This window comes from Mustela nigripes, chromosome 6, assembly GCF_022355385.1.
Source record: "Mustela nigripes isolate SB6536 chromosome 6, MUSNIG.SB6536, whole genome shotgun sequence".
NCBI classification, from domain to species: domain Eukaryota; kingdom Metazoa; phylum Chordata; class Mammalia; order Carnivora; family Mustelidae; genus Mustela; species Mustela nigripes.
Genome location: NC_081562.1, coordinates 124,243,715 through 124,269,398, shown reverse-complemented (window position 1 = coordinate 124,269,398; position 25,684 = coordinate 124,243,715). Strand labels below are relative to the sequence as shown.

Here is a 25,684-nt window from a genome sequence, read left to right as displayed (position 1 = left end):
GCCATTCTCCATAGTCATTCAGAAACCACTGAGTGCATGATCAGTAGGTTCTCTCAGTGCCCCTCTTCCCCTCCTTGAACTTCCTCTCCCTCTTCTCCTTCTTAATTCCCACTTAAATTTCTTGATTAGTTTCCCATTCCTTCTGGATAAAGATGATCAAAACGAGAAGTCTGTCTTATAAGGTATTATACTTAGTAATATATTCCCAGGTAGAATGCTTGGCATATAGTAGACACTCAATAAATATACGTCGAATGAATGAACAATGTAGGAATAGAAATAGACATATTAATCAATGGGAGACACTATTCAGAAACAGATCCAGGTAGAATTACTGGAAATGGCATTACAAAATCGCTAGGGAGTCAGTGCTGTAGGGACAGTGAACTGGCTAGCCATTTGAGAGAAGAGTCTGAATTCTTGTCATATACCATATACCAAAATAAATTCCAAACCTTTATCAATGTAAAGGCAAAAAATCATAAAAGCACAAGACAAAGTACATTTATATAATTCTGAGATGAGAAAAGACTTGAAGGATTTTATGTGCAGAAAAGCAAAAGCAGAAAGGATTTTTTAATGGATATTTGACTACATAAAAATTAAAAACTTTCATACTAACAAAAGAAAAATAAATGAAATTACAATACAAGTGAAAAATGAGAGAAAATATTTCTAACACATATATAAGCAACATGTGTGAGCTATAAAGAACTCTTCTAAGCTGATTAGGAAAAGACAAATATATCAATGATAAAAGGCCATTTATAAAATAAAACCACAAATCACTAATAAAAATATGAATAGAAGAAAGTATTTAGCTTCACTAGGAGTCAGTTAAAAACAAATTGAAAAACAAAGGCATTTTTTCCTATCAAATTGGTCATTTTCAAAAAATAATAATCTGTTGGTGTCCATGAAATTGCATTGAAATTATTGGTTTTTTACTTGGCTGATAATAACGTAATTGGTTCAGAGATTCTAAAAAACAGCTAAATAGTATATATCAAAAGGCTTACATATGTTTATATACTCTGGACTAGTTGTTGAACTTAGGCACTTTATGCTAAGACAATAATACAAGAACCTAGCTTCATGCCCCAAATATTTATCCCAGCATTCTTTATAATGATGAACATATGGAGATGACCTAAACATCCAACAACTTAAAAATTATTTATATATTATGACATAGAGCAGAATATTATATAGCAAATTAAATCATTTATAAGCAATATTTAACAAAATGAGAAATGCTTAAGATACTTTATTAAGATGAAATGTATGTGCAGGGTAACAGCAAAAAACATGCTTAAAGGAAAAAATGCAGAATATTAACTTCAAAGGTAAGATTTCTGCAGTGACTTTGTGTTACTTCCACAGTCTGAAAAAAATTTTTTTTCAATTTTCTTAAGATTTTAAAATTTTATTTATTTGTCTCAGAGAGAGAGTACATAAGCAGGGGAAATGGCAGGCAGAGAAAAAAGCAGGCTGTTCACTGAGCAAGGAGCTCAATGCAGGACTCAATCCCAGGACCCTGGGCTCATGACCCGAGCTGAAGCCAGATACTTAACCAACTGAGCCACCCAGGCATCCCTGAAAAAAGAAAAAATTTATTTAATTAAGGTTCAGTGATCCCAGCCATACAGCCAAGAAATAGCTTGTCCCAAATGCTAAAAGTAAGTTCAAAATGTTGAAAATAATTTGAAAGGAGAACCACTGATTTTAAAAAATAGTCTGTCATGTAATAGTTTGGCTTAAAGATGTTTACTGTATTCAAAAATAAGTTTTCTCCACTGAATTTAAATATTATTTATTTAAAATTCCCTGTGATATCTATCATTAAATATAAGTAAGTGTTCCAGGCATCACATTTTAACAAACTTCAGTAATTAAAATGTATAACTGAGAAGTAGTATGATTAAATATATATATGTGTGTGTGTGTGTGTGTGTGTGTGAAGATAAGGTTTATGCTTTTTTGGTTAAATAGTGCAGAAGTTACATAAAATACATTTGTTTGGGTTTATCCCTAAAGTCTAAGTAATCTTCCAATTAATTTCTGCATTAAAAAAAATATGTATGTAATGATGGTATCAAAATTATCCCAAATCTATTCTTTATTTAAATGAATAATTTAAATTTTACATTATTTAACATAATTCAATGACATTATGTTTGGCATTACATAAACAACCACTGGCTGGTGTGAATGTTTTCCCTGCTGTCAGCCAGTTCAGTCTGGGTTGTGCTGTATTATACGTCAGCCTACATTTGACCAGTCAAGTAGAGAAAAATGATCAAGACCCAGGACAACTACTGTAAAGGAACTTATTTTTACATTATGAAGTCTTCCCGTATTTATTTCATGTCATTGGAAGAAGGCAGACTGAGACGTTTTCATTCTATGGGAAGCGACTGCATGGCGGTGACTTTTTCTAACAGCACCTCTGGTTCTTTCTTCCAGCTGCTTCTCTGCTTTGCATTCAGGCAGATGAGCTCCAAGAAGCTCTCACCTCCCACTGTGTGGTCACTAGAGGAGAAACCATCATACGACCCAATACCGTAGAAAAAGCCACTGACGTCCGAGATGCCATGGCGAAAACTTTATACGGGCGGCTCTTTAGTTGGATAGTCAATCATATCAACAGCTTACTGAAGCATGGCGCCTCACTAAGGTAAAATTCCTATGGAGACATTTTTTCCCCAAATGTCACGTGATATAGATCTGTTTTCTAATTTACAGATTTGTATAGGAGTCCTTCCGAGGATGTTCCTAATGTTACCATGTCATTATTAAAGTTCTCTTTCAATAGATCTGCTTTATTTCCTAGTAGCACTTTATTTGGCTAGATAGCTATAAAATTTTTAAAGTGCTGGAACATAAAATAGTAGCAACATGAGCAAACATAATAGAAAGTGAATTTTTCCTGTGACATCTTATCCATGTATATGTTCTTTTCATAAGAGAGTGTGTTGTGAAGTATAAACCATTTGATACTTGCATGAAATGTCATTTTAGCAGGGGTTTTTTTTTCATGTTTTCTTTGTTCTAAGGGATCATATTAACTCTTGAAGACAAAGGAAAACTCTCTTTATATTTTAACTGTCACCATAACCCTGTAAGGGTAGGTCTTATGACCTATAATGAAATTTGGTTCAGAAACACTCTAAATAAATAGTAAATGACAGAACCCTTATCTAAACAATAATATTATTTGACCATAAGTCTATGCCCTCATCTTAGAAATAAAGAATCACAGCCACCATTAACTGAATGCTGTCTGTGTACCTACCAGGAGTTGTGCATAGATATAAGTCCCTACATTTACACCTAAAACTTTGTTCTGCCACAAATTATACAATCTGTAGAAATCTGTATACAAAAAAATAAGATAGCTGTTGACCTTAAGTTACCTTGCTCACATTTGCTTGCTAAGCATAAAAGACCATTTTATACACATTTCAGATGAGTAACTCACTCTCATTTTTCCACTAAAATACATACCACACCATAATATTATCCAAAACGCCTCAGAGAATGTCCATTATTCCTCCCTGTTCTCAACTCTGGATCCCTCAGAATTGCTTCTTGCCTCCCTGTAGCCTATCTGACTGGGTCTGCAAATCAAATCCAATTTGCCCATTAGGATTTAACGGTCAAGATACTTTGTATGCTCCTGTGTAGCCATCTGTAGGATGCCACACTCTCAGATGAAAATGGAAACATTCGAGAATTTTCAGTATCTGTATAGTCCACAGACAGCCTCGCTATGTTAGTTACCATCTGCATGTCTGGCCCCTCAGTGGTACCCGGAAGAGTACGACCCAAGCAGGCGATCTGCTGAAAATTCGGCTACAGCCTAGTCCTTCCTTAGTCACTTTCCTTTCCCTACAATAAAGGAAGCTATCCAAATCTTAGATTTTTAAGTTTTTTTTTTACAGAATGTTTAAGAAACTAAAATAAGACCATTCAAATGGTTTAGTTCAATCTGGAAAGATTTACATTTAAGATTTCAAAGAGCCTGCATTCTGTGCCAGGCTCTGCCGCTAATTTGTTGTGCAGTCCTGGGCAAGTCACTGCCTTTCTGTGCATCTGTCCTCTTCAGCCTGTTCAGTAAAGGCATGGAATGACAACTCAGTGGTCTTAATTGTTGGCAGGTAACTTGGAGCCTTTAAAGAATCTCTTGAAAACTACATTCTTCACTCCAAAATAAAAAATGGACACCTACCCACCAAAATACGGCACATGATTGTGACTCCAGACCCTTGATGGCCATTAGCAGATCCCAGTTTAAGAATCCCTGAACAAGGTCAACTCCAAGGTCCTCCTGGTTCTAACACATTATTAGACAAGTTAAATATCTATCTCAGTGGGATCCTGTGAAACAACAGTTTTTTTAAAGAATGATAGTTCTGACTAACCCAGCAAATATTTATACTCATTCTTCATAAATAGGAATTTTTCTGAAGTACTTGGATAGCTTTCCATTTGTCCATCCCATCACAGGGTTCTAGAACTTTGCATTCTAAGTTCAGTCAGTTCTTCCAAATACAGAGAATATATTTCACTTCTCAGTGTGCAGCTAACAGCAGTCATTTCCAAATCACCTCCTCACACAGCACCAAGAGTTAACCTAGGTTACATAAATAGTGAATACAGAGAGATGTTTATACTCTCTCAATTTTTTTTCAAGTAGGCTCCACACCGGATTTGAACTCATGACCCTGAGATTAAGACCCAAGATAAAACCAAGAGTCTTGACACTCAACCTGCAGAGCCACCCAGGCACCTCTATTCTCTCCTTTTTAAAATGACATGAAAGTATCTTTGCAATGCATATATTTCTTGGGGGAGGGGTAAACTTTTGACCAAGTATCTAACTTTTAATGAACAGAGAGGAATTAATTATTATGGAGGAACAGGAAAAGCATGCATTTGGAATATTTAATTATAAAATAGTTATTTAGGGTGCCTGGGTGGCTCAGTTGGTTAAGCATCTGCCTTTGGCTAAAGTCAAGATCCTGGAGCCCTGGGATTGCCCCAGGTCTGCCTCCCTGCTCAGCAGAGTCTGGACCCTCACCCTGCTCATGCTCTCTCTCTCTCTCACTCTCTCTCAGATAAATAAAACCTTTTAAAAAACTAATAAAATAATATTTAACTGCATTTTAAAGTATTTGATTATAAAATAAATCCAAATATATTTATATCTTTCTCCAGGTTACTGTTTATTCTATATTAAATAATTATGAAGGAATAACTCAAAAGTAAATATTGATTCTTTAAGAGAGGTAAATATTTTTAGCAACATGTTTTAATTGTCCTAAAGTGGGAGACTAAAGATACTCTTACACAGAAGTTTTACTTTTCTGCTATAATTTTTACTGAACCTATTTTTGCTGTTTGGAGTGCTGGCCAGGTTTTCCCTATGATTCAGGACTCAGGGTTATGATCTTACACCCGTGAACCTCCAGGAGAAAGTGAAGGAGCTGTGTCTGTAGTACAAGGCAAATCGTGTATCTTTTATATATTAAAGTTAATGCTACCTACTTTATATTCATTGGAGAAATTTTCACTCTCCATCATGGTAGTAGTTTCTTAGTTAAATCACAAAAGTATCCTTGAAGATACCCCACTATACATTCCCTCTTGAGAAAGTAAGAACTCAAAATCCTGCCTCTTCAATTTTCCAGTGAGAATGGTGATGAACTAAGCATCGGTATTCTGGATATATTTGGCTTCGAAAATTTCAAAAAAAATTCCTTTGAGCAGCTGTGCATTAATATTGCAAATGAACAAATTCAGTATTATTTCAATCAACATGTGTTCACCTGGGAACAGGTAAGTCAAGCCACGATAGAGAGGCATGCCTGTGTATGTGTTATATGCAGAATTCTACCAACAAAGCAGGACTTCACAGTTTTCAAACCTTAAACAGATTGGCAAAGGAAAGATTTTCTTTTCTCTGTGTGTTTAGTAAAAACAAAAACAAAACCAGAAAACAAGTATAATTTTGTTGTGTCTCAAAGTGTGGTATTGAATGTCCTCCATTGAAAATGAATGCACCCTGCCAGAAAACCTAGCAGGTCTGAGCCTGTGTAAACAAAGAAGTTTCCTTTGGAAATTTAAGGAAGCAGATGTGTCCAACTGTTCCTCTTTCTGTAGACTGCATAGCTGAAATTCTGTGTGAAATTTAAATATCTGTCTAAAATGCATTAAACTTCAGAATTCCCGTAACTAGGCAACGGAACACAAGATAATGGGTTTGATGCAAATGCCACGAAATGGCAATTTTGTCAGGGTACAACGTGTAATTTATGATTCAGCTTCAAAAATCAGAGACTTACTTGAATTGCATTTGGCAAAGCTGTAGTATTGAAATTATTTCAACTATTTTATCAGGTCTAAGAGAAGCTGTCGTATTTTCTATCATTTCGTATGTCATTGGGCTCCCTTTAATAGTATGAAATTGTTTTGTGCTTACAGATTAGAACCAAAGTTTTTATTTAAATTTGAGATAAATTAGAGGGACATATACCTCTTTCAATTCAAAATAGGTTTATTGAGAATTTACTTCAGAATTGCATTGTGAAAACACTAGTACCAAAAGAAAAACATTTAGGTCTTGACATTTCTTGGGCCCATAAAAAAAAAGGAGGGGGGACAAAAATATAAGATTTTATCTGTGTTTGCATAGCTTTCATCTACCCCAGGAGCTGGTCCACCAAAATTTCATTCCTTCTCTTCTTTCTCATTCTCTGTCTTTGTCTCTCTCTCTCTGCTCTCTGCTAGTGCCGTCCCGCAGTCTGGATAAATAATGAAATCTTTAAAAATCATTAAAAAAAAAAAAAGCCCTTCTCCAACTTGCTTATCTCTTAGCCATGGCCTCTCTCTTCCTTCATAGCCAAACTTCTTGAAAGCATGTTCAGTATTCATTGCGCTGGATTGATTTCTGCCCCACCTGCATACGCTGAATTTGCAGCATCTGGCTCTGACATCCCCCACCCTACTGGAATGGACTTTCCTAATCTCATCAGTCATTATTTGTATCAGAAACATTTTAGTCTCTCCGTTATCAGCCCTACTGTAATTTTCAATGTGGTTGGCAGGTTCGTGTTTCTGGAAGACCCCTCCTCTGGCATCCCAAATACCATCTTTCTGTTACTTTTCCTGTACCATCCCATAGATGATTAGTTCTCAATCCTGGCTCCATATTAGAACGACTTGGGTAACTTTGTAAAATCCCAGTGCCCAGACCCTCTCCCAGACCAGTTAAATCAGGTCTCTTGGGATGAGACCCAGGCACCAATATCTTCTAAATTTTCCCACTCTATTCCAACATACAGCCAAGGTTGGGAATTACTGTCCTAAATGCTAACTGCCCTGAAGTGTTCTGTCCTTGACCCTCTTATACTCACTAGGAAAGATCATCTGTTTCCATTATTTCATTCATCCCTTCTTGCTAGTGATGCTCAAGCCCCCACCTCCCACCAATCCCACTTTTTGAATTCCTGACCTCCATTTAAGCGAGTTTCCGGAACTTTACCCGGAACTGAACTTGTCACCTTTCTTCTTCAGTAAGTGACATCTCTATCCACCCACTTACTCATGCCAGGATGTCGTCTTACATTTCATTTCTTATTACTGAAATCCGGAAAATTAATGTGACTTGTTCATGTTCTTCCCTCCTCTAGGCTCCAGTAAAAATATTTGGTTTATAATTCTGCCTTTCTCACTAGGCTGCAGACTCCTTGAGGTCAGGGATTATGTTTTAATTAATTTTGTATCTTCAGAGCCCAACATGTAGCGAGTACTCGATGAATGTTCATTAAATTAAATTGCTTTAATTCCTCATACTGCTCACAGAATCCTTTTTAACCAGAGCCTGAAATAAGTAAATTTTGTCTGTTTGTTTGTTTGTTTGGACTTTTCGATAGGCTTCTATTAGAATTACCTCCCTCGTGGAACTGGGTACATCCTCATCTATTTCCTGTCTGATTAATTAACAGCCTGTCTTGGGAGATCTCTGTGATTCTTTTCTTTTGGAGTTGAGGCTAGAACCTGGTTTTATTGGAACTAACCTTTAAACCAATGTACATAATTTTATTTTTTTTTAAGATTTTATTTATTTATTTGACAGAAAGAGAGAGAGACTGCAAGAGAGAATACAAGCAAGGGAAGTGGGAGAGGGAGAAGCAGGCTTCCTGCTGAGCAGGGAGCCTGACATGGGGCTCCATCCCAGAACCCTGGGATCATGACCTGAGCCAAAGGCAGTAGCCTTATGACTGAGCCATCCAGGCACCCCCATAATTTTCAATAATTATTTGCTTTTCACCTTTTATAGGTTGTTATAGTTAACAGTGCATTTTGTTTGATAGTCTTGAATTTTATCCATGATCCTAATGCTCTTAACGCTTTTTGCCTTTGGGCTTGATACAAATGAAACTATTCTGGAAGGCTCTTTTAAATATCCTTGAGAGACTTTCAAAACAAAACAACTCAAAATTGCCCCCAACAGGTTAAAATTTCAGCTAGAATCCAGGCCATTCACAATCCTTTCAAGTGCCTTCCTGGGGTAACTACTCAAGAATCCCTGCTTCCTAATCTTATAGGCCAAGCATTGGCAGCTGAGTGATCTGGTTGTTGATGTGGGATTCGCTGGATATGGGATTAATCAGTGATTCTCTAGATTTTAACATGTGCGTGCACATGTTTGTTTTGTTTTGTTTTGTTTTTCCCCACTCTGTCACTTCTCTGTGAATGCAAAAATTGTAACTGAGAAATGCTAACTACAGCTGCGTGTTGTAGCTATCACAGGTCAGGAATGTACTTACTCTGGGGCGCCTGGGTGGCTCAGTGGGTTAAAGCCTCTACCTTCAGCTCAGGTCATGATCTCAGCGTCCTGGGATCAAGCCTCACATCAGGCTCTCTGCTCAGCAGGGAGCTTGCTTCCCCCTCTCTGCCTACTTGTGATCTCTTTCTCTCTCTCTCTGTCAAATGAATAAATAAAATCATAAAAAAACAAACAAAATAATAAGAATGCACTTTCTCTGATTTCTGTAAGTGAGAAACAGCTGTTAAGCCAAAACATTAATTAAAGTCATGGTCACATTTTCTTGATCCAATATAATCATAGGTTTGACTCAAGTGCACCTTGATTTAATAGTTCCGTAATTGCTTATAGGTAAGACATACCACTCTCGATTTTATGGACATTCAGATAATCTGAGCAGTCTGAGCAAGACAGAAGCCTCAGGCAACACCTTCACAGATGAAACAGCTTCTGGTTCTATTTAAACCAACAGACATTATCTCTACAGACAGTCAGTCCTACAACATCAGAGCCTTTATTTATGTTCCAATGAGCATATATAACTTATTTAGCCCGAGTTAACTGATAGGTCATATACAGGACACTCCTGTGTATTATTTGTATTTGTAATATGTCAATTAATTAATTAATAATATGGGACACTTCAGCAAAGTTGGTTATAAAGGTATTTTGAATATCGTTTTCCCATTACTTCCTTTTTGTTGCTGTTAATGTTACCATTGAGAGAACCTGTGCCAGATGTGCAGGGCTGGCCCTGCTACAGGGCTTGAACTCACAACCCTGAGATCAAGATCTGAGCGGAAATCAAGAGTCCAGACTCCTGAGCCATCCAGGTGCCCTTCCCCCTTTACTTTCCCTTAAAACAATAATCAATAGACTATAGTAATACCAATAATCAATAGACTAAATTTTTAGTGAATGAATTTATGGCACTGACTTAATCCATAGTTTGCTGGGTGCATAGTTTTCAAGAACACACAACTCCTGAGATTGTTCTGGAGTTTGATGCTGAAGCTGCCGTCCTTTTCCAGCGCTAGGTGAACCATTTTAAATATATTGATTTTAACAAAATTTAAAGGGACAGTTTTATATCTAAAAACAGTGGTCTGAAAATCAAATAACAATCGCAGTCCCCGTCCCTACAAATAATTAAGAGTATAGTTGTAACCTTGTAATGTTCAAGATTCAAACTCTTCTAAGTGAGTTGCAGCTGAAAAATGTATCCTTAATTCTGTCAAAGTTTTTAATTCAACGAATAAGGTGTTCATGGATCAGCTTTCCCTATTATGTTTGTATTGGCGTCATTTGGGGATGTCTACTCCCATATTTTTCCAGAAGCTTTTAGTTAGCAGCTCAAAGAGCAGCAAACAAGTAGCTCCAAGTCTGGTAAGGGAGGCCTCTCTCTCTCTCTACAGGAGCCTTCACACTGGCTGTTAGCCAAGATTCTGCTTCTGTCACACGGACTGTTAGCCAAATTCTGCCTCTGTTTGCTTGTTTTGTTTGTTTTCTGCCTTTCTTCAATGTGAGAGAGAGGACACCGGTAATCAAAGTGTGATAGAAAGCTTGAAGTTGTCTTCAAGTTGGAATCAAGCTGATGCTGTAGTTGGTGGGTTTTGTCTGTTCTTTCAGTCGGGCACTACGGTGTAACGATGGTGGTGTAGCCCATTCAAAAGAAATAAACCCTGTTCCCTAGAAGTTTGTTTCAAATCAAGGGGAATGAACAACCAACCATTGATGAGTCACCAGTGGGCATCTGTTTGAGTTGGAACAAATGCCATTGTTCTTTGGAGCCCGTTAGGTATCCTACAAAGTGTTGTTCTAGAATCTTGAAGATTCACTCTACTTGCTTCTACTCCTACTTATACCAAAGGGGAACATTCTTATCCATTACGGGAACACATCTTCCTGGCTATTAATGGAACTAAAGTTCATTTTTAAAGTGAGCTATTAATATTTGTTCCGTAGAAGGATGTACATATATCATTTATATATCTGCCCATGGGTTTAGAATTAAAATTTGGAAGTCATTTTATAAGCAGGAAACCATTGACAGCACATAATGGAAACAAGAACTGCAGTTACGGCTCTGGCTTCTCTTGGAGTAAGTAATGTATATGACTTTCCTCTCCAGCTGTTCATAGCCTAAAGTTTGAAGCTTTTGAGATGTTGAATATGGGCTCCAACACATAACTTGTGGCAATTACAAAGAACAAAAACCCATCCATTATACAGTATCTACACTTTCAACTTTTTTTTACATTACAAAGTAAAAAGAGTCAGTCATCTGATTAAAAAAAAAAATGTGGGGGTAATTCAAATAGATCCCTTATGAATCTCTTCAAGTTGTTTTGCTTGCAAAATGGATTTCTTCCCCATGAAACAAACCGTATGTGGGCAGTGGTGCTAGCATTAGTCTTATTTTAGCTCTCCAAGTAATAAAGGCCATTTTATAGGCATTTTCTTTAAGCATTAAAACAGCCATGCATTTAAGAAACCTTTGATACAGCAATGGACACCTGGGTGGCTCAGTCAGTTAAACATATGACTTCGACTCAGGTCATGATCTCAGGATTGTGGGATTGAGCCCCTCCTTGGACTCTGCTCAGTGGGGAGTCTGCTTATCCCTCTCCCTTCTCACTCCCTCCCCCTTACCCCACTTGTGCTCTCTCTCTCTCTCTCTCTCAAATAAAATAAAATCTTCAGGAAAAAAAAAAAAAAAAGAAAGAAACCCTTGATACAAAACATCTTGCTGTTTAAATGCTTAGCCAAGGTTTGGGTTATTATTTGAGATCACATACAAATGTTCCTTAAACTTCTCACATACTGAGCGAGTCTGGAAGTTGATATCCAAGTGATTGGGTCCGTGTGTGGAGCATCCCTACAGCAGCTGAAGCTCTCCTGCTGGCTCTTGGCAGGCTGCGTCCTGGGCTCCTGTGTCCCCCTCATCCCTTGCCCCACATCCGTGCTACACACACAGTTTCTCTTTTATCAGTGAAGTTGGGTCAGCACCGCTAATGTGATGTGAGGATTTGTGGTACTTATTTTGATAATTTGGTATTGTTTTCAAACTTTTTAAAAATATTTTCATGGGGCACCTGGGTGGCTCAGTGGGTTAAAGCCTCTGCCTTCGGCTCAGGTCATGATTTCAGGGGCCTGGGATCAAGCCCCACATCTGGCTCTCTGCTCAGCAGGAAGCCTGCTTCCTCCTCTCTCTCTGCCTGCCTCTGCCTACTTGTGATTTCTCTCTCTGTCAAATAAATAAAATCTTTAAAAAAATGTTTAAAAAATAAAAAAATATATTTTCATTATGAAATAAAATAATTTTTAAAGGAATACATGATTGGGAGCATAGATCTGTTCAACGACTCTAGTTTTCTTCATGTCAGGTTCGAGCCTACTATTGACAAAACTGATCCTTATAAGCCAAAAACTGTCACCTGCCAGTAGAATATAAATTTGTAAGATCTTTTATAGCTTTTGAAGAGTTTTCAAGAGTAGTTATCCTATACAAAAAGTGCCTACGTTAGAATGTTCACCTTAGGGGCACCTAGGTGGCTCAGTGGATTAAAGCCTCTGCCTTCGGCTCAGGTCATGATCCCAGGGTCCTGGGATTGAACCCCGAGTCAGGCTCTTTGCTCATCAGGGAGCCTGCTTCCTCCTCTCTCTCTCTCTCTGCCTGCCTCTCTGCCTACTTGTGATCTCCGTCGTCAAATAAATACATAAATAATCTTTTTTAAAAAATGCTCATTTGAAAAAAAAAAAAAAGAATGTTCAGGTTAACATACATTGTTTCCTTTTTTGTTTTTCTGAAAAAGGAAGCTGCTCTAGGAAGCACCATTTAAAACTTTTCCCCCAAATTTCATTAAATATATGTAAAATAAAACAAGTATGTTTTATTACAAATTATCCAAAATAGTTTCTCAATAATTTACTTGCCGATTTCTGAATCAGTGATCTGTGTCTTCCCAAATTAATGATGTGGCTTCCCATTAACATTTATGTAAAAATCAATAGGATCATTGAGATCTGCTTTGGATAGAAAGCACAGGAGGAGACAGATTTCAAATCATAATTATTATTTTACATCAAGAGTTTAGATTTTTAGAGGGCGCCTGGGTGGCTCAGTGGGTTAAGCCGCTGCCTTCGGCTTAAGTCATGATCTCAGGGTCCTGGGATCGAGTCCCACATCGGGCTCTCTGCTCAGCGGGGAGCCTGCTTCCTCCTCTCTCTCTCTGCCTGCCTCTCTGCCTACTTGTGATCTCTCTCTGTCAAATAAATAAATAAAATCTTTTTTTAAAAAAAGAGTTTAGATTTTTACAGCACACATATCACTACCTTGTTTTCTTCGTTTTTAGTTTTTACAAGTATTTAGTTACTTCAGTGAAATGTTCCTACTAAAAATACTGTGTGTGTGTGTGTGTGTGTGTGTGTATATATATATATATATATATATATATATACATATATAAAGAGAGTGAGTGATAAAGTAAATGTGGTAAAATACTAGCAGTTGGAGAATTGGGGGAACTTTGGGCACACGGGAGTTCTTTGTACTATTCTTGCAACTTTTCTTTACATTTGATCTTACTTCAAAATGAAAGGCAGCGCAGTTTCCCTTTTCACTATCATAAAAACACTCAACTCACCTTGAGTAGTGATAGCCCCCTAAATCCTAGATTTTCGACCTTTAAAATGTTTTTCCTAGAATGAAGATTATTAGAATGAGTAACTTCTTCTCAATGGTTTCTTTCCTCTGGGGGCAGTGTTTCCATAAATGTGAACACTCATTGAGCAGTTGGTGAGTAAGAATTCTTTTCCTAAAAGGCAGACATCAAGGGATAAATGTGTTTATCTGGCTTCCTCCCCCTCCACCCGCCCCTTCCACATGTTCCATCAGCGGAAGGTTTATGCATTCATTCATAAGTTTCACAACACATTCAGGCAGTTTGGACATTTTGAAATGTTTGAACCAAAAGAAACCTAAGTAGATCATCTATATATGACAGATAAAAATTACTCCTTGTTACTTACTCAGAGTCACAGTCTGGTGAAACAGAGCCTGGACCAGAATCTGGAAGTTCTACTACATATCTGGGGTTCTTCTCACAAACAAACAAATAAGCAAAGTTGAGAAGAACCAGGGACCTAACAAAATAATATCTCATGTGGAAGAAAAAGGTGCTCTGTTGATTTGAAAGAAAGGAGAGAGGAAGAAAGGAAAAGAGAGAAAGGGGCAGTCTTTCACATGATAGGCCAAAGGGGTTCCATGCAAGACAGGAAGAAGGAAACTGGAGAGAGCATCAGCACTGGGGCAGGCAGTGTTGGTAACAGAGACTGGGACACTGGAGGAAGCAGAAACCATCTGAAAAGAAGGACATGGAACTAAGGAACAATTGAAAAAGAAAATAGAGCACCAGCAAAGAAATCCTAGGATGTGACTTCAGGGTTACAGTGAAAAGGCAGAGAGGCGGGCGCCTGGGTGGCTCAGTGGGTTAAGCCGCTGCCTTCGGCTCAGGTCATGATCTCAGGGTCCTGGGATCGAGTCCCGCATCGGGCTCTCTGCTCAGCAGGGAGCCTGCTTCCTCCTCTCTCTGCCTGCCTCTCTGCTTACTTGTAATTTCTCTCTGTCAAATAAATAAATAAAATCTTTAAAAAAAAAAAAAAAAAAGAAAAGAAAAGAAAAGGCAGAGAGGCTATTCGCTGTGCCCTAAAGGACTGGGACCCTACCTTTTTGTCTTCATGTCTACCTTAACCAGGCCCACCTTCTCTTAAACATACATGTAGTAGGTGTTCCACGGATGTCTGAGGAATGTCCATATGTGCTATCTTCTACGATGGTCTATCCAGAATGCTGCAAACCTAAATGGAATCTTGATATCATCCCTTGATATAAATCCTGTATTAAGTGGACTGTCCTTCTAAAAAGAGATACTGATTTATGACTTCCAAATTGCAAACACAAGAAAATAAATATTGATGATCATGATCATCTATACCAGCTGTTTAAAATACTTCTAGTTCTTAAATAGTTGAAACTATGGAGCAGTGTCAAACAATAGACTCACCTATGACCTCATTTCACAGGTATAATTTCAGTGAAGGACTCCATTGCCCCCTGTTGTTACATATTCCCACCTTTCATAAAAGAAAAATATCATCTGAGCCAGATTGAAGCGAAGCCCTGGTGATTTCAGGAAAATCTTTTGGGAATTTCATACTTAGATCAAACTCCCAGATGGTAGCAGAAAGTATTCTCCCACGGCTTAATGATGAGGTGGTGCTGATGCAGTCTGCCTGTTTTCACAAATATGTGAAAATTAAACAATGTTTTCCTGAGCAACCAATGGGTCAAATGGAAATGGAAAGAAAAAATCAAAGTACCTTGAGACAAATGGAAATGAAAACACCACATACCAAAATTTAGGGGATGCAGCAAAGGCAGTTCTAAGAGGGAGTTTGTAATGATGAAACATACATTAAGGGGAAAAAAAATCTCAAATAAATAAATTGAACTTTATACCTCAGTGAACTAGAAGAAACAAGCTAAGCTCAAATTTAGAAGGAGAGAAATAACAAAGATCAGAGCAGAAATAAATGAAGTAGAGACTAAAAAGACTATAGAAGAGAATAATGAAGCCAGGAGTTCTGTTTTGGTTTTTTTTTTTTTAAGATTTTATTTATTTATTTGAGAGAGAGAGCAAGAGAGCATGAGAGGGGAAAAGGTCAGAGGGAGAAGCAAACTCCCCATGGAGCTGGGAGCCCGATGTGGGACTCGATCCCAGGACTCCTGAGTCGAAGGCAGTCACTTAACCAACTGAGCCACCCAGGCGCCCTGGAACTGTGGTTTTTTAAAAAAATAAATAAAATTGACAAATCTTCAGGAAGACTAACCAAAAAAGAAAGAGAGAGGACTGAGGTAAATAATATTAGAAATGAAAATGAAGTCTTTACAGTTGTTATTACAGAAATACAAACGATTATAAGAGACTACTATGAATACACCAACAAACTGGAAAACCTAGAAAAAATGGACAAATTTTTAGAAACACAAAACCTAACAAGACTAAATCATGAAGAAATAGAAAATATCAACAAGTCAATTACTAGTAATGAGATTGAATCAGTAATTTAAAAATCTCCCAACAGAGAAAAGTCTAGGGCCATATAATTTCATTGGAAAATTCTATCAATGAATTATTAAGGATTAATAATTAATAATTAACCAGTCTCAATTAATATAATCAATCATATAATAGTTATTTTAATTAGTATAATTGATAATGAATAATATTTTATGACTATAATTATGGTGATTAATGTTCATATTGATAACATATTATACATAATTATTTATTTATTTTTCAATTAAGAATTAATTAATACCAGTTCTTCTCAAACTCTTTTGAAAATATAAAAGAGGAGGGAACTTCAAACTTACTTTATGAGGCAAACATTACCCTGATACCAAAACCAGGCAAGGACACTATCAGAAAAGAAAATTGCAGACCAATATTCCCGATGAACAATAGGTGCAAAAGTCTTCAACAAAATATTAGCAAACCAAATTTGACAACCCATTAAAACTATCCCATACCATAATCAGGTGGAATTTATTCCAGGGCTACAAGGATGATTCAGCAGACACAAATCATTAATATAGTACACCAAATTAACAGAATGAAGCAGAAAAAGCAGTTGACAAAATTTAAAATCCATTCGTGATGAAAAAAAAAATTCTCAACAAAGTGGATATAGAGGGAACATACCTCAACATAATAAAGGCCATATAGGACAAATCCACAGCTACCATACTGAAAGGTGAAAGCTGAGAGATTTTCCTACATGATCAGGAATAAGACAAGGATGCTGGCTGTCACCAGTTTTATTCCACATAGTATTGGAAATCCTAGCCAGAGCAATTAGGCAAGCAAATGAAATAAAAGGCATTTAAATTGGAAAGGAAGAAGTAAAATGGTTTCTATTTGCAGATGACATGAAATTCCATGTAGAGAACTCTGAAGACTCCACCAAAAAATTGTGAGAACTAATTCAACAAATTCAGTAAAGTTGCAGAATACAAAATCGGTATAAATCATTCATTTTTCTATACACTAACAACAATCTATCGGGAAAAAAATTAAGGTAACAGTCCTATTTATAATAACATCAAAAAGAATAAAATACTTAGGAATAAAATTTAACCAAGGAGGTGGAAGAGCTGTATACTGAGAACTATAATACATTGAGGAAAGAAATAGAAGAAGCCATAAATAAATGGAAGAATTAATATTGTTAAAATGCCCCAAACAATTTAGAGATACAGTGCAGTCCCTAACAAAATTCTGATGGCATTTTTCACAGAAACAGTACAAACAGTCCTCAAATTTGTATCGAATCACAAAAGACCTCAAAAAGCCAAAGCAATCTTTTTTTTTTAAGATTTTATTTATTTATTTGACAGACAGAGATCACAAGTAGGCAGAGCGGCAAGCAGAGAGAGAGGAGGAAGCAGGCTCCCTGCGGAGCAGAGAGCCCGATGTGGGGCTCCATCCCAGGGTCCTGGGATCATGACCTGAGCTGAAGGCAGAGGCTTAACCCACTGAACCACCCAGGCACCCCAAAGCCAAAGCAATCTTAAGAAAGAACAAAATTGGAGACACCACACATCCTGATTTCAAATTACATTACAAAGCCATAGTAATCAAAAGAGTGTGGTATTGGCATAAAAACACACATAGATCAATGGAACAATGTAGAGAACCCAGAAATGAACCCAAGCATATATGGTCAATTAATATTTGACAGGGGTTCCAAGAATACACAATGGGGAAAGGATTGTCTCTTTAATAAATGGTTCTGGGAAAACTGGGAGGCCATATGCAAAAAAATGAAATTGGACCCCTATCTTACACCATGCACAAAAATCAACTCAAAATGGATTAAAAGACTTGAACACAAGATCTGAAACTGTGAAATTCCGAGAAGAAAATATAAGGGATAACTCACTGATACCATTCTTGGCAATGTTTTTTTTTTTTTAATTTATTTGACCAAAGAAACAAAACTAAACAAGTGGGACTACATCAAACTAAAAAGCTTCTGTGCAGGAAAGGGAACCATCAACAAAATGAAAAGACAACCTATGCAATGGGAGAAAATATTTGTCAATCATATATCTGATAAGGGGTTAATACCCAAAACATATAGAATTCAGACAACTGAAGAGCAAAAGCAAAAACAAAAATTCTGATTAAAACGTGGGCAAAGGATCTGAACAGACATTTTTCCAAAGACACACAAGTGGCTAACAAGTACATAAAAAAGTGCTTGACCTCGTTAATCATCAGGAGAATGCAAATCAAAACCACAGTGAGGTATCACCTCACACCTGTTAGAATGGCTATCATTTAAAAAGATAACGTGTTGGTGAAGGTGTAGACAAAAGGGAATGCTTGTGCCTTATTGGTGGGAATATAAATCACTGTAACCACTATGGAAAACAGTATGAAGTCTTCTCAAAAAATTAAAAATAGAACTGCCGTATGATTGAGCAATCCCACTTCTGGGTATATATCCAAAGGAAATCAAAACAAGATCTGTGAGAGATGTCTGCACTCCCATATTCATTGAAGCATTGCTCACAATAGTGGAAACAACAACAATGGTTTCTGTCAAAGGATGACCAGATAGAGAATCTTACACATACACACACATACCCCACATACCCCGTGGAATGTGTTTAGCCATGAGAAAGAAAGAAATCCTATTAATTGAGACAACATAGATGGAAACTTGAGGGCATTATGCTAAGTGAAAATCAGAGACTAAAATGGTGGTCACCAGTGCCTGAGAGCTGTGGGAAATGGGAGATGTTGGTCAAAGAGTAAAGTTTCAGTCTGAAGACGAGTAAGCCCTATGGGCCTAATAATGGACAGTGTGGTGATTACAGCCAATAAAACTGAACCATATTCTTGAAAATTCTTAGGAGAATAGATCTTAAAAATTCTTACCACAAAAAAGAACTAGTAGTTAGTGATGTGACGGAGGAATTAGCTGACTCTATGGTGGTGATCATTTTGTAATATGTAAGTATGTCAGGTCAGTACACAATACAGCTTAAACTAACACAATGTTATATGTCTGCTGTACCTCAGTGAAGCTGGGGGAGGAAAAAGAAGATAATTTCCCCAGGAAAGACACTCAGAATCCAGCTTCAGGAATGAATTCCTTTTTTTTTTTTTTTAAGGTTTTATTTTTAAGTAATCTCTGTACCCACTGTGGAGCTCAAATTTATAACTCCAAGATCAAGACGCATATTCTCTGCTGACTAAGCCAGCCAGACGTCTTCAGAATGAACTCCTAAGGAAGACAGTTAGTCCATGACCAGGACAACATGTAGAAACAAATGCAGAAGAGACAAAAGAACAAAAGTTAAAAAGTTAACCTGACATCAGGATGTTCTCAGAGAAACCCCTTAGCTTTTCCTCTGTTTTAACTCTGATCTCTTCCTTCCTGAATCTTCGGCGATATCACAACAATGGATGGTGGTGTGATGTTACCTCTGAGCCCAAGAAGAAGCTAAATGATGGTCATGGTTATCCGTTCCAGAATAATAACACTCTTCATAGTAGCCCACGGGCATTGTGTAATATGTGCCAAGCATAGACATATGTTGTTTCCCTCCAAACCATCCTCTCAAGTAGTTTAAGATCCAGTCAAAGAAATGCAACTACAACAATGCGCTATCATTTTCATTTCTCAAAAATACCAGAAAAGGTTCCTTAATGAGAATATTCAGTGCTGGCAGGGATGCAGCAAGTGCCTACACACAGGAGTATATGTGCAGGGCTGATTAGAAAGCACCTTACTGCAAGCTTTAAAATAAATCAGTCTAGAAATGCTCATCATGAGCCTGTGAAACATTCACAAGTTGACCAGCTAATCTGTGCTAAAGATAAAATCTGAAATACAGAGAAACTTGGTGCCCAACGATGTACATCACAGCACTATTTAAAATGGATAGGGGGTGCCTGCCTGGCTCAGCTGGTGGAGCATGGGACCCTTAATCTCAAGGTTGTGAGTTCAAGTCCCATGCTGGGTGTAGAGATTACTTTATAAAAACAAAAACAGAGGCACCTGGGTGGCTCAGTGGGTTAAGCTCGGGTCATGATCTCAGGGTCCTGGGATCCAGCCCTGCATTGGGCTCTCTGCTCAGCGGGGAGCCTGCTTCCCCCTTTCTCTCTGCCTACCTCTCTGCCTACTTGTGATCTCTCTCTCTGTCAAATAAATAAATAAAACCTTTTTTTTTAAAAGCCATTCACTTAATAAATAAATAAATAATATAGTTAAAGAGATAATCTAAAATGTCCCCAAATAAGAGAATGGAATAGAAAACTACAACATATCTCAGGTAGCCAGTCAAATAATGTTCATGAAAATGTATTAATTACATGTTTTCCATTCCATTTTACCAAAGCAAATAAAGTAAAATTAAAATTGAATACATAGTATGACTTTTGTTATCAGAAATATTATGCATAGAGAAAGACTAAAAAGATTCCACTAAATGTTAAGCCAGTATTTAGAGGTGATGAATTTATATGTGAATTTTGAGGTCTTCATGGTTTTTCCATATTTTTAATTTTACATGAGCATGTATTACATTTATAATCAGAAGCTGAGAATTATGCATGCACACATGATTTATTGTTTCCACCCCAGTCTGCCTTTCTCTGGAAAACAGCTTTTTAAAGTGACTTTAACAAAAGAAATCCAGAAAACTCATGTATTCCTTTGTTGGGGCTGCCATAAGATATCACAGACCTTGGAACTGAAACAGTAAGTTTATTTCCTCACCGTTCTGGAAGCTCAAAGTCTAAGATGAAAGCAGGGACAGGTTTGGCTTCTCCTGAGGCCTGGCTTCTGGACTCACAGATGGCCGGCTGCCTTCTCCCTGTGATCTCCTGTGACTTTCACTCTGTGCAGTCACCTCCCTGGGGTCTCTTCCCTTCTTTTTATTTTTATTTTTTAATTTTCAGCATAACAGTATTCCTTGTTTTTTGCACCACACCCGGTGCTCCATGCAATCCGTGCCCTCTATAATACCCACCACCTCGTACCCCAACCTCCCCCCACCACACTTCAAAACCCTCAGCTTGTTTTTCAGAGTCCATAGTCTCTCATGGTTCACCTCCCCTTCCAATTTCCCTCAACTCCCTTGTCATCTGTAACTCCCCTTGTCCTCCATGTTATTCCTTATGCTCCACAAATAAGTGAAACCATATGATAATTGACTGACTCTGCTTGACTTATTTCACTCAGCATAATCTCTTCCAGTCCCGTCCACGTTGCTGTAAAAGTTGGGTATTCATCCTTTCTGATGGAGGCATAATACTCCATAGTGTATATGGACCACATCTTCCTTATCCATTTGTCCGTTGAAGGGCATCTTGGTTCTTTCCACAGTTTGGTGACCGTGGCCATTGCTGCTATGAACACTGGGGTACAGATGGCCCTTCTTTTCACGACATCTGTATCTTTGGGGTAAATACCCAATAGTGCAATTGCAGGTCTCTTCCCTTCTTAGAAGAAAACCCGTCCTATGGGATTCCAGCCATGCCCTTATGACCTCATTTGACCATAATCACCTCCTGAAGAGCCCTATCTCCAAATGCAGTCACATTGGATATGAAGGCTTCAACATATGAACTTGGCTGGGGCAGGAGCTGAGCAGGAGCAGTTCAATCCCTAACACAAAGCCATTTATTTAATATGCTCAGGTCTCCCTAGATACTGAGCTCAAAAACAGAGAGGTGAGTAAAAGTGCTTGTCCTCTTGGAGTTCCTATTCTAACAAGAGAAGGAGAATAATAAAACAGGAAAAATGCCAGAAATACTGTGAAACTATGTGAAACATGGCGGCGGAGAGATAGGGAGTGACCAGCTGATGAATGGTGGGGCGGGGGGTGGGGGTGTTGCTGAATTAGTCTGGACCTTGGAGAAAGGTCTCCCGAGGAGGTAAGAGTCCATCCTCTACTGAGTGACAGTCTGTGCCCAGCGGTGGAAACCAACGTTCCCATCCACCTTCCAAGCCACGTGGAAGCTTGCAGCCTCTCAGCCTATGGGAGCCACCCTTCCACACAGAAGGACTCAACTTCGTCATCTAGAATCTCTCCTGCGGGGACGCTGTATAGCCCTGTGTCATGGCCAGAGCTGTGCAGGGGGGCCACCTTCACGGGCTTCCTTGCCACGTGTCCTTTTCCCAACTCACCCTGAAAACTCAGTGAAAAACAAGCAAGCCCTGGACTCAGGCATGAAGCCTCCTTAACACCCAAGTCTTCTGATTTCCCTCCTCTCCTTGATTTATACTTAAATAATTATTCATCTGCCCTTCTCAAAAGGGAACTCAGGCCATCCGAACAGAGCAGAGATAATATATGCTAAGCAGTCCTTTACTGAAGTTAATAACTCCACTTATCTTCTGCTCTAAATGTATTTTTAACATACAGGGCATAGCAAAGGACTTTCTTAAGAGTTCTAAGAGCTTCGTTGCTCCACTTACGCTTAAAAACAACTAAGTATTTTGAGGTCATACCCTCTACAAAAATACATAATCGGTTGTTCTATGCAAGCTCCTTTTACTCAGAATGCTTTATAACTCCTCCATAAAAGCATGTTCTGTCCTTCGGTTTGTCTGGAGTCCCTAATACTTACAAGTATCTTCAAGGGGAGCCCATTGTTTCCCACGTTACTCATCTCTTTCCTGTCTGACCTGCCACAAAAGTGTTCCGTGGATTTTGACACAGGCAAATAGAAATGACAAATGCACTGATTGAGACCTTAACCTTGTGTGCTTTCTATACAAAACATACAAAACCTCTTCTGAACTTCGCGGTTGTGATTTAAGCTGTAATGTGCTGTCAGCTTGATACGTCTACTAGCCAAGTCATTCTGGGTCTGCATATGGCTCCCAAGGTTACCTTCAAATGCAAAGGCTGTGAAACTTCCAGACATTGTTTCCATTTTGATGTACTGGAAAAACCAAATGGCTTTCAGGTGGTCTACTTTTCAGGCCAAGGGGCACTGCCAAATTTTTACGTATTAGTTTTTTTGTCTTAAAAATGTACATTTCTTTTTCCTGGTGACACCCTTGAAATTAGATTTCAATTTCAGAAGTCTTCAAAATACTGGTTATAAGTTTAAGCTTATTAAGTGCCCCACCTGCCACTGGTTAAATTCCTCCACAGAGTTGCTGGAAATTGATTATCTTTCTCTGAACTCCATAGAGTACGTTGTAAGTATCGTTTATTGTATGTTACCTTGCATTTGAGTTTTTATTTACTAAACTTATCACTCAAGTTATATCTTAAATCCACCTGAGGACAGGGAGTTTGTGTTAAACATCTCTTTATCACCCATCACGATGCCTTTTTATAAGATGTTCAGTGAAAATATTTAATGAATTAAGGACTATATTAAAATAATGAAGGGGCCCCTGGGTGGCTCATTCAGCTGGTGTCCAACTCTTGGTCTCAGTTCAGGTCTTGGTCTCTGGGTTGTGAGTTCAGGCCTGGCATGGAGCCTCCTTAAAAAAAAAATTTTTTAAGTTAAAATAATAATGAAAATACTCTGTCATTTTATAGTTCTGAATGGTGCAGAATATTCTGCCCGAGGCAAGAGTTATTTCCTACACTTCCCAGTGATAGCTGCTTTATCACCTGAGAACTGATGAGGCCCTGCACGGGAGCATGACTTCAAGTCTCCCCAGGGTCATGCATGTCCTCTAATAGCCTGAAGCACTGGGGTAGGGGCTCAGTGTGAGGGAAGAGTCATAGGAATGGAGCAACAGCACCATTCTTTTTTTTTTATTATTATAAGATTTTATTTATTTATTTGCCAGATAGATATCACAAGTAGGCAGAGTCAGGCAGAGAGAGAGGAAGGGAAGCCGGCTCCCCGCTGAGCGGAGAGCCCAATGCGGGGCTCGATCCCAGGACCCTAGGATCATGACCTGAGCCGAAGGCAGAGACTTTAACCCACTGAGCCACCCACGCACCCCAAGAGCACCATTCTTCATGCCCATTTGGTAAATTAGATCGTCAATACCCATGTTGCCTGGGCCCAATCTTAACACTAGTTGTTATTCATCCTTTTTATTTTATACAACTTATGGTATACTCAATAACAACTAGTTATTAATGTACCAGATAGACTTACTTTGTTAGATGGAAATTGTTTCCTCCATGTGATAAATGAGACGGTGGGAGATTATAGAGTCAAAAAAATTTTAAAAGAATTATATGGCCAGTTAAGAGGCAGAACCTAGATATGAACCTATGTGTTCTTGGTTCTAAATCCACTGGTCATTCCTATGACCCACGGTTGTCCACCCTATTAACAATGTAAATGTCATCATGACTGAGAAGTTAGTTAAATGTTCTTGAGAGATCCATTTCTTTTCTTTTTTTTTTATTATTATTTTTTACTCCATTATTTTTAGATTTTATTTGTATTCAAGTTAGTTAACATGTAGTGTATTCTTAGTTTCAGGGGTAGAATTTAGAGATTCATTGGTCGTATCTAACACCCAGTGCTCATTAAATCAAGTGCCCTCCTTAATGCATATCCCCTGATTACCCCCCAACCCACTGCCCCTCCAGCAACCCTTAGTTTGCTCCTTATAGATAAGAGTCTCTTGTGACTCATCTCCCTCTCTGTTTTTATCTTATTTTATTTTTTATTTATTTTTATTATTTTTATTTTTTCCTTCCCTTCCCCTATGTTCATCTGTTTTCTTTTTTTAATTTAATTTTTTCAGTGTTCCAAAATTCATTGTTTATGCACCACACCCAGTGCTCCATGCAATACGTGCCCTCCTTAATACCCACCACCAGGCTCACCCAACCCCCCACTCCCTCCCCTCCAAAACCCTCAGTTTGTTTCTCCGAGTCCATAGTCTCTCATGGTTCGTCGCCCCCTCTGATTTCCCCCAATTTACTTTTCTTTTCCTTCTCCTAATGTCCTCCATGCTATTCCTTATGCTGCACAAGTAAGTGAAACCGTATGAATCTGAAACTAGATCAAAGGTTTAAATTGGGGATATATAACTCTAAGATATACCTAATTGATATTCTATAAATTCTGGAGCGTAACTTTATTACTGCTCGTTACCAACACATTCTCTTGCATTTTGAATACCTCAGATGTCTGTAATTCTGGTATAGAGACTAGAAAATTTTATTATTACCAAGTCACCGATGACTTTAATGAACTAACAGTTTTAGGGAAAGAAAAATAAAATGATAGCCTCAGTTTAAGGGCAATGTCATAGGAAGCAATTTATTATAATATGTGTAAAAGAGAGTTTGGGGTAATTACTGTCAAGCTACCTATCAAAAATTCACGATGTCACAATTCACATATTTTTTTTTTAAAGATTTTATTTATTTATTTGTCATAGAGAGAGAAGCGAGAGAAAGCACAGGCAGACAGAGTGGCAGGCAGAGGCAGAGGGAGAAGCAGGCTCCCCACCAAGCAAGGAGCCCGATGTGGGACTCGATCCCAGGACGCTGGGATCATGACCTGAGCCGAAGGCAGCCGCTTAACCAACTGAGCCACCCAGGCGTCCCATAATTCACATATTTTTAAGTGAATTTTTTCTATGTGTCATGTCCTGTTACAGAATGAATACCTAAATGAGGGTGTTAATGCCAGAGTGATTGAATATGAAGATAACCTGCCCCTCCTAGATATGTTTCTGCAGAAGCCAATGGGTCTGCTATCCCTACTCGATGAAGAAAGTCGATTTCCCAAGGCCACAGACCAGACTCTTGTGGGTGAGTTTCAAATCCAG

At 38.2% G+C, this 25,684-nt stretch overlaps 1 protein-coding gene across 1 annotated transcript in view; it reads left to right on the top strand.

Moving 5' to 3' along the window:
- MYO3A (myosin IIIA) overlaps positions 1-25,684 on the top strand; it is a 233,234-nt gene that overhangs the window by 133,301 nt on the left and 74,249 nt on the right. The window contains exons 19-21 of the mRNA XM_059404999.1: positions 2,467-2,677; positions 5,694-5,841; positions 25,514-25,667. Coding sequence (XP_059260982.1) covers positions 2,467-2,677; positions 5,694-5,841; positions 25,514-25,667 — 513 coding nt within the window. The remainder of the gene's footprint in view (positions 1-2,466; positions 2,678-5,693; positions 5,842-25,513; positions 25,668-25,684) is intronic.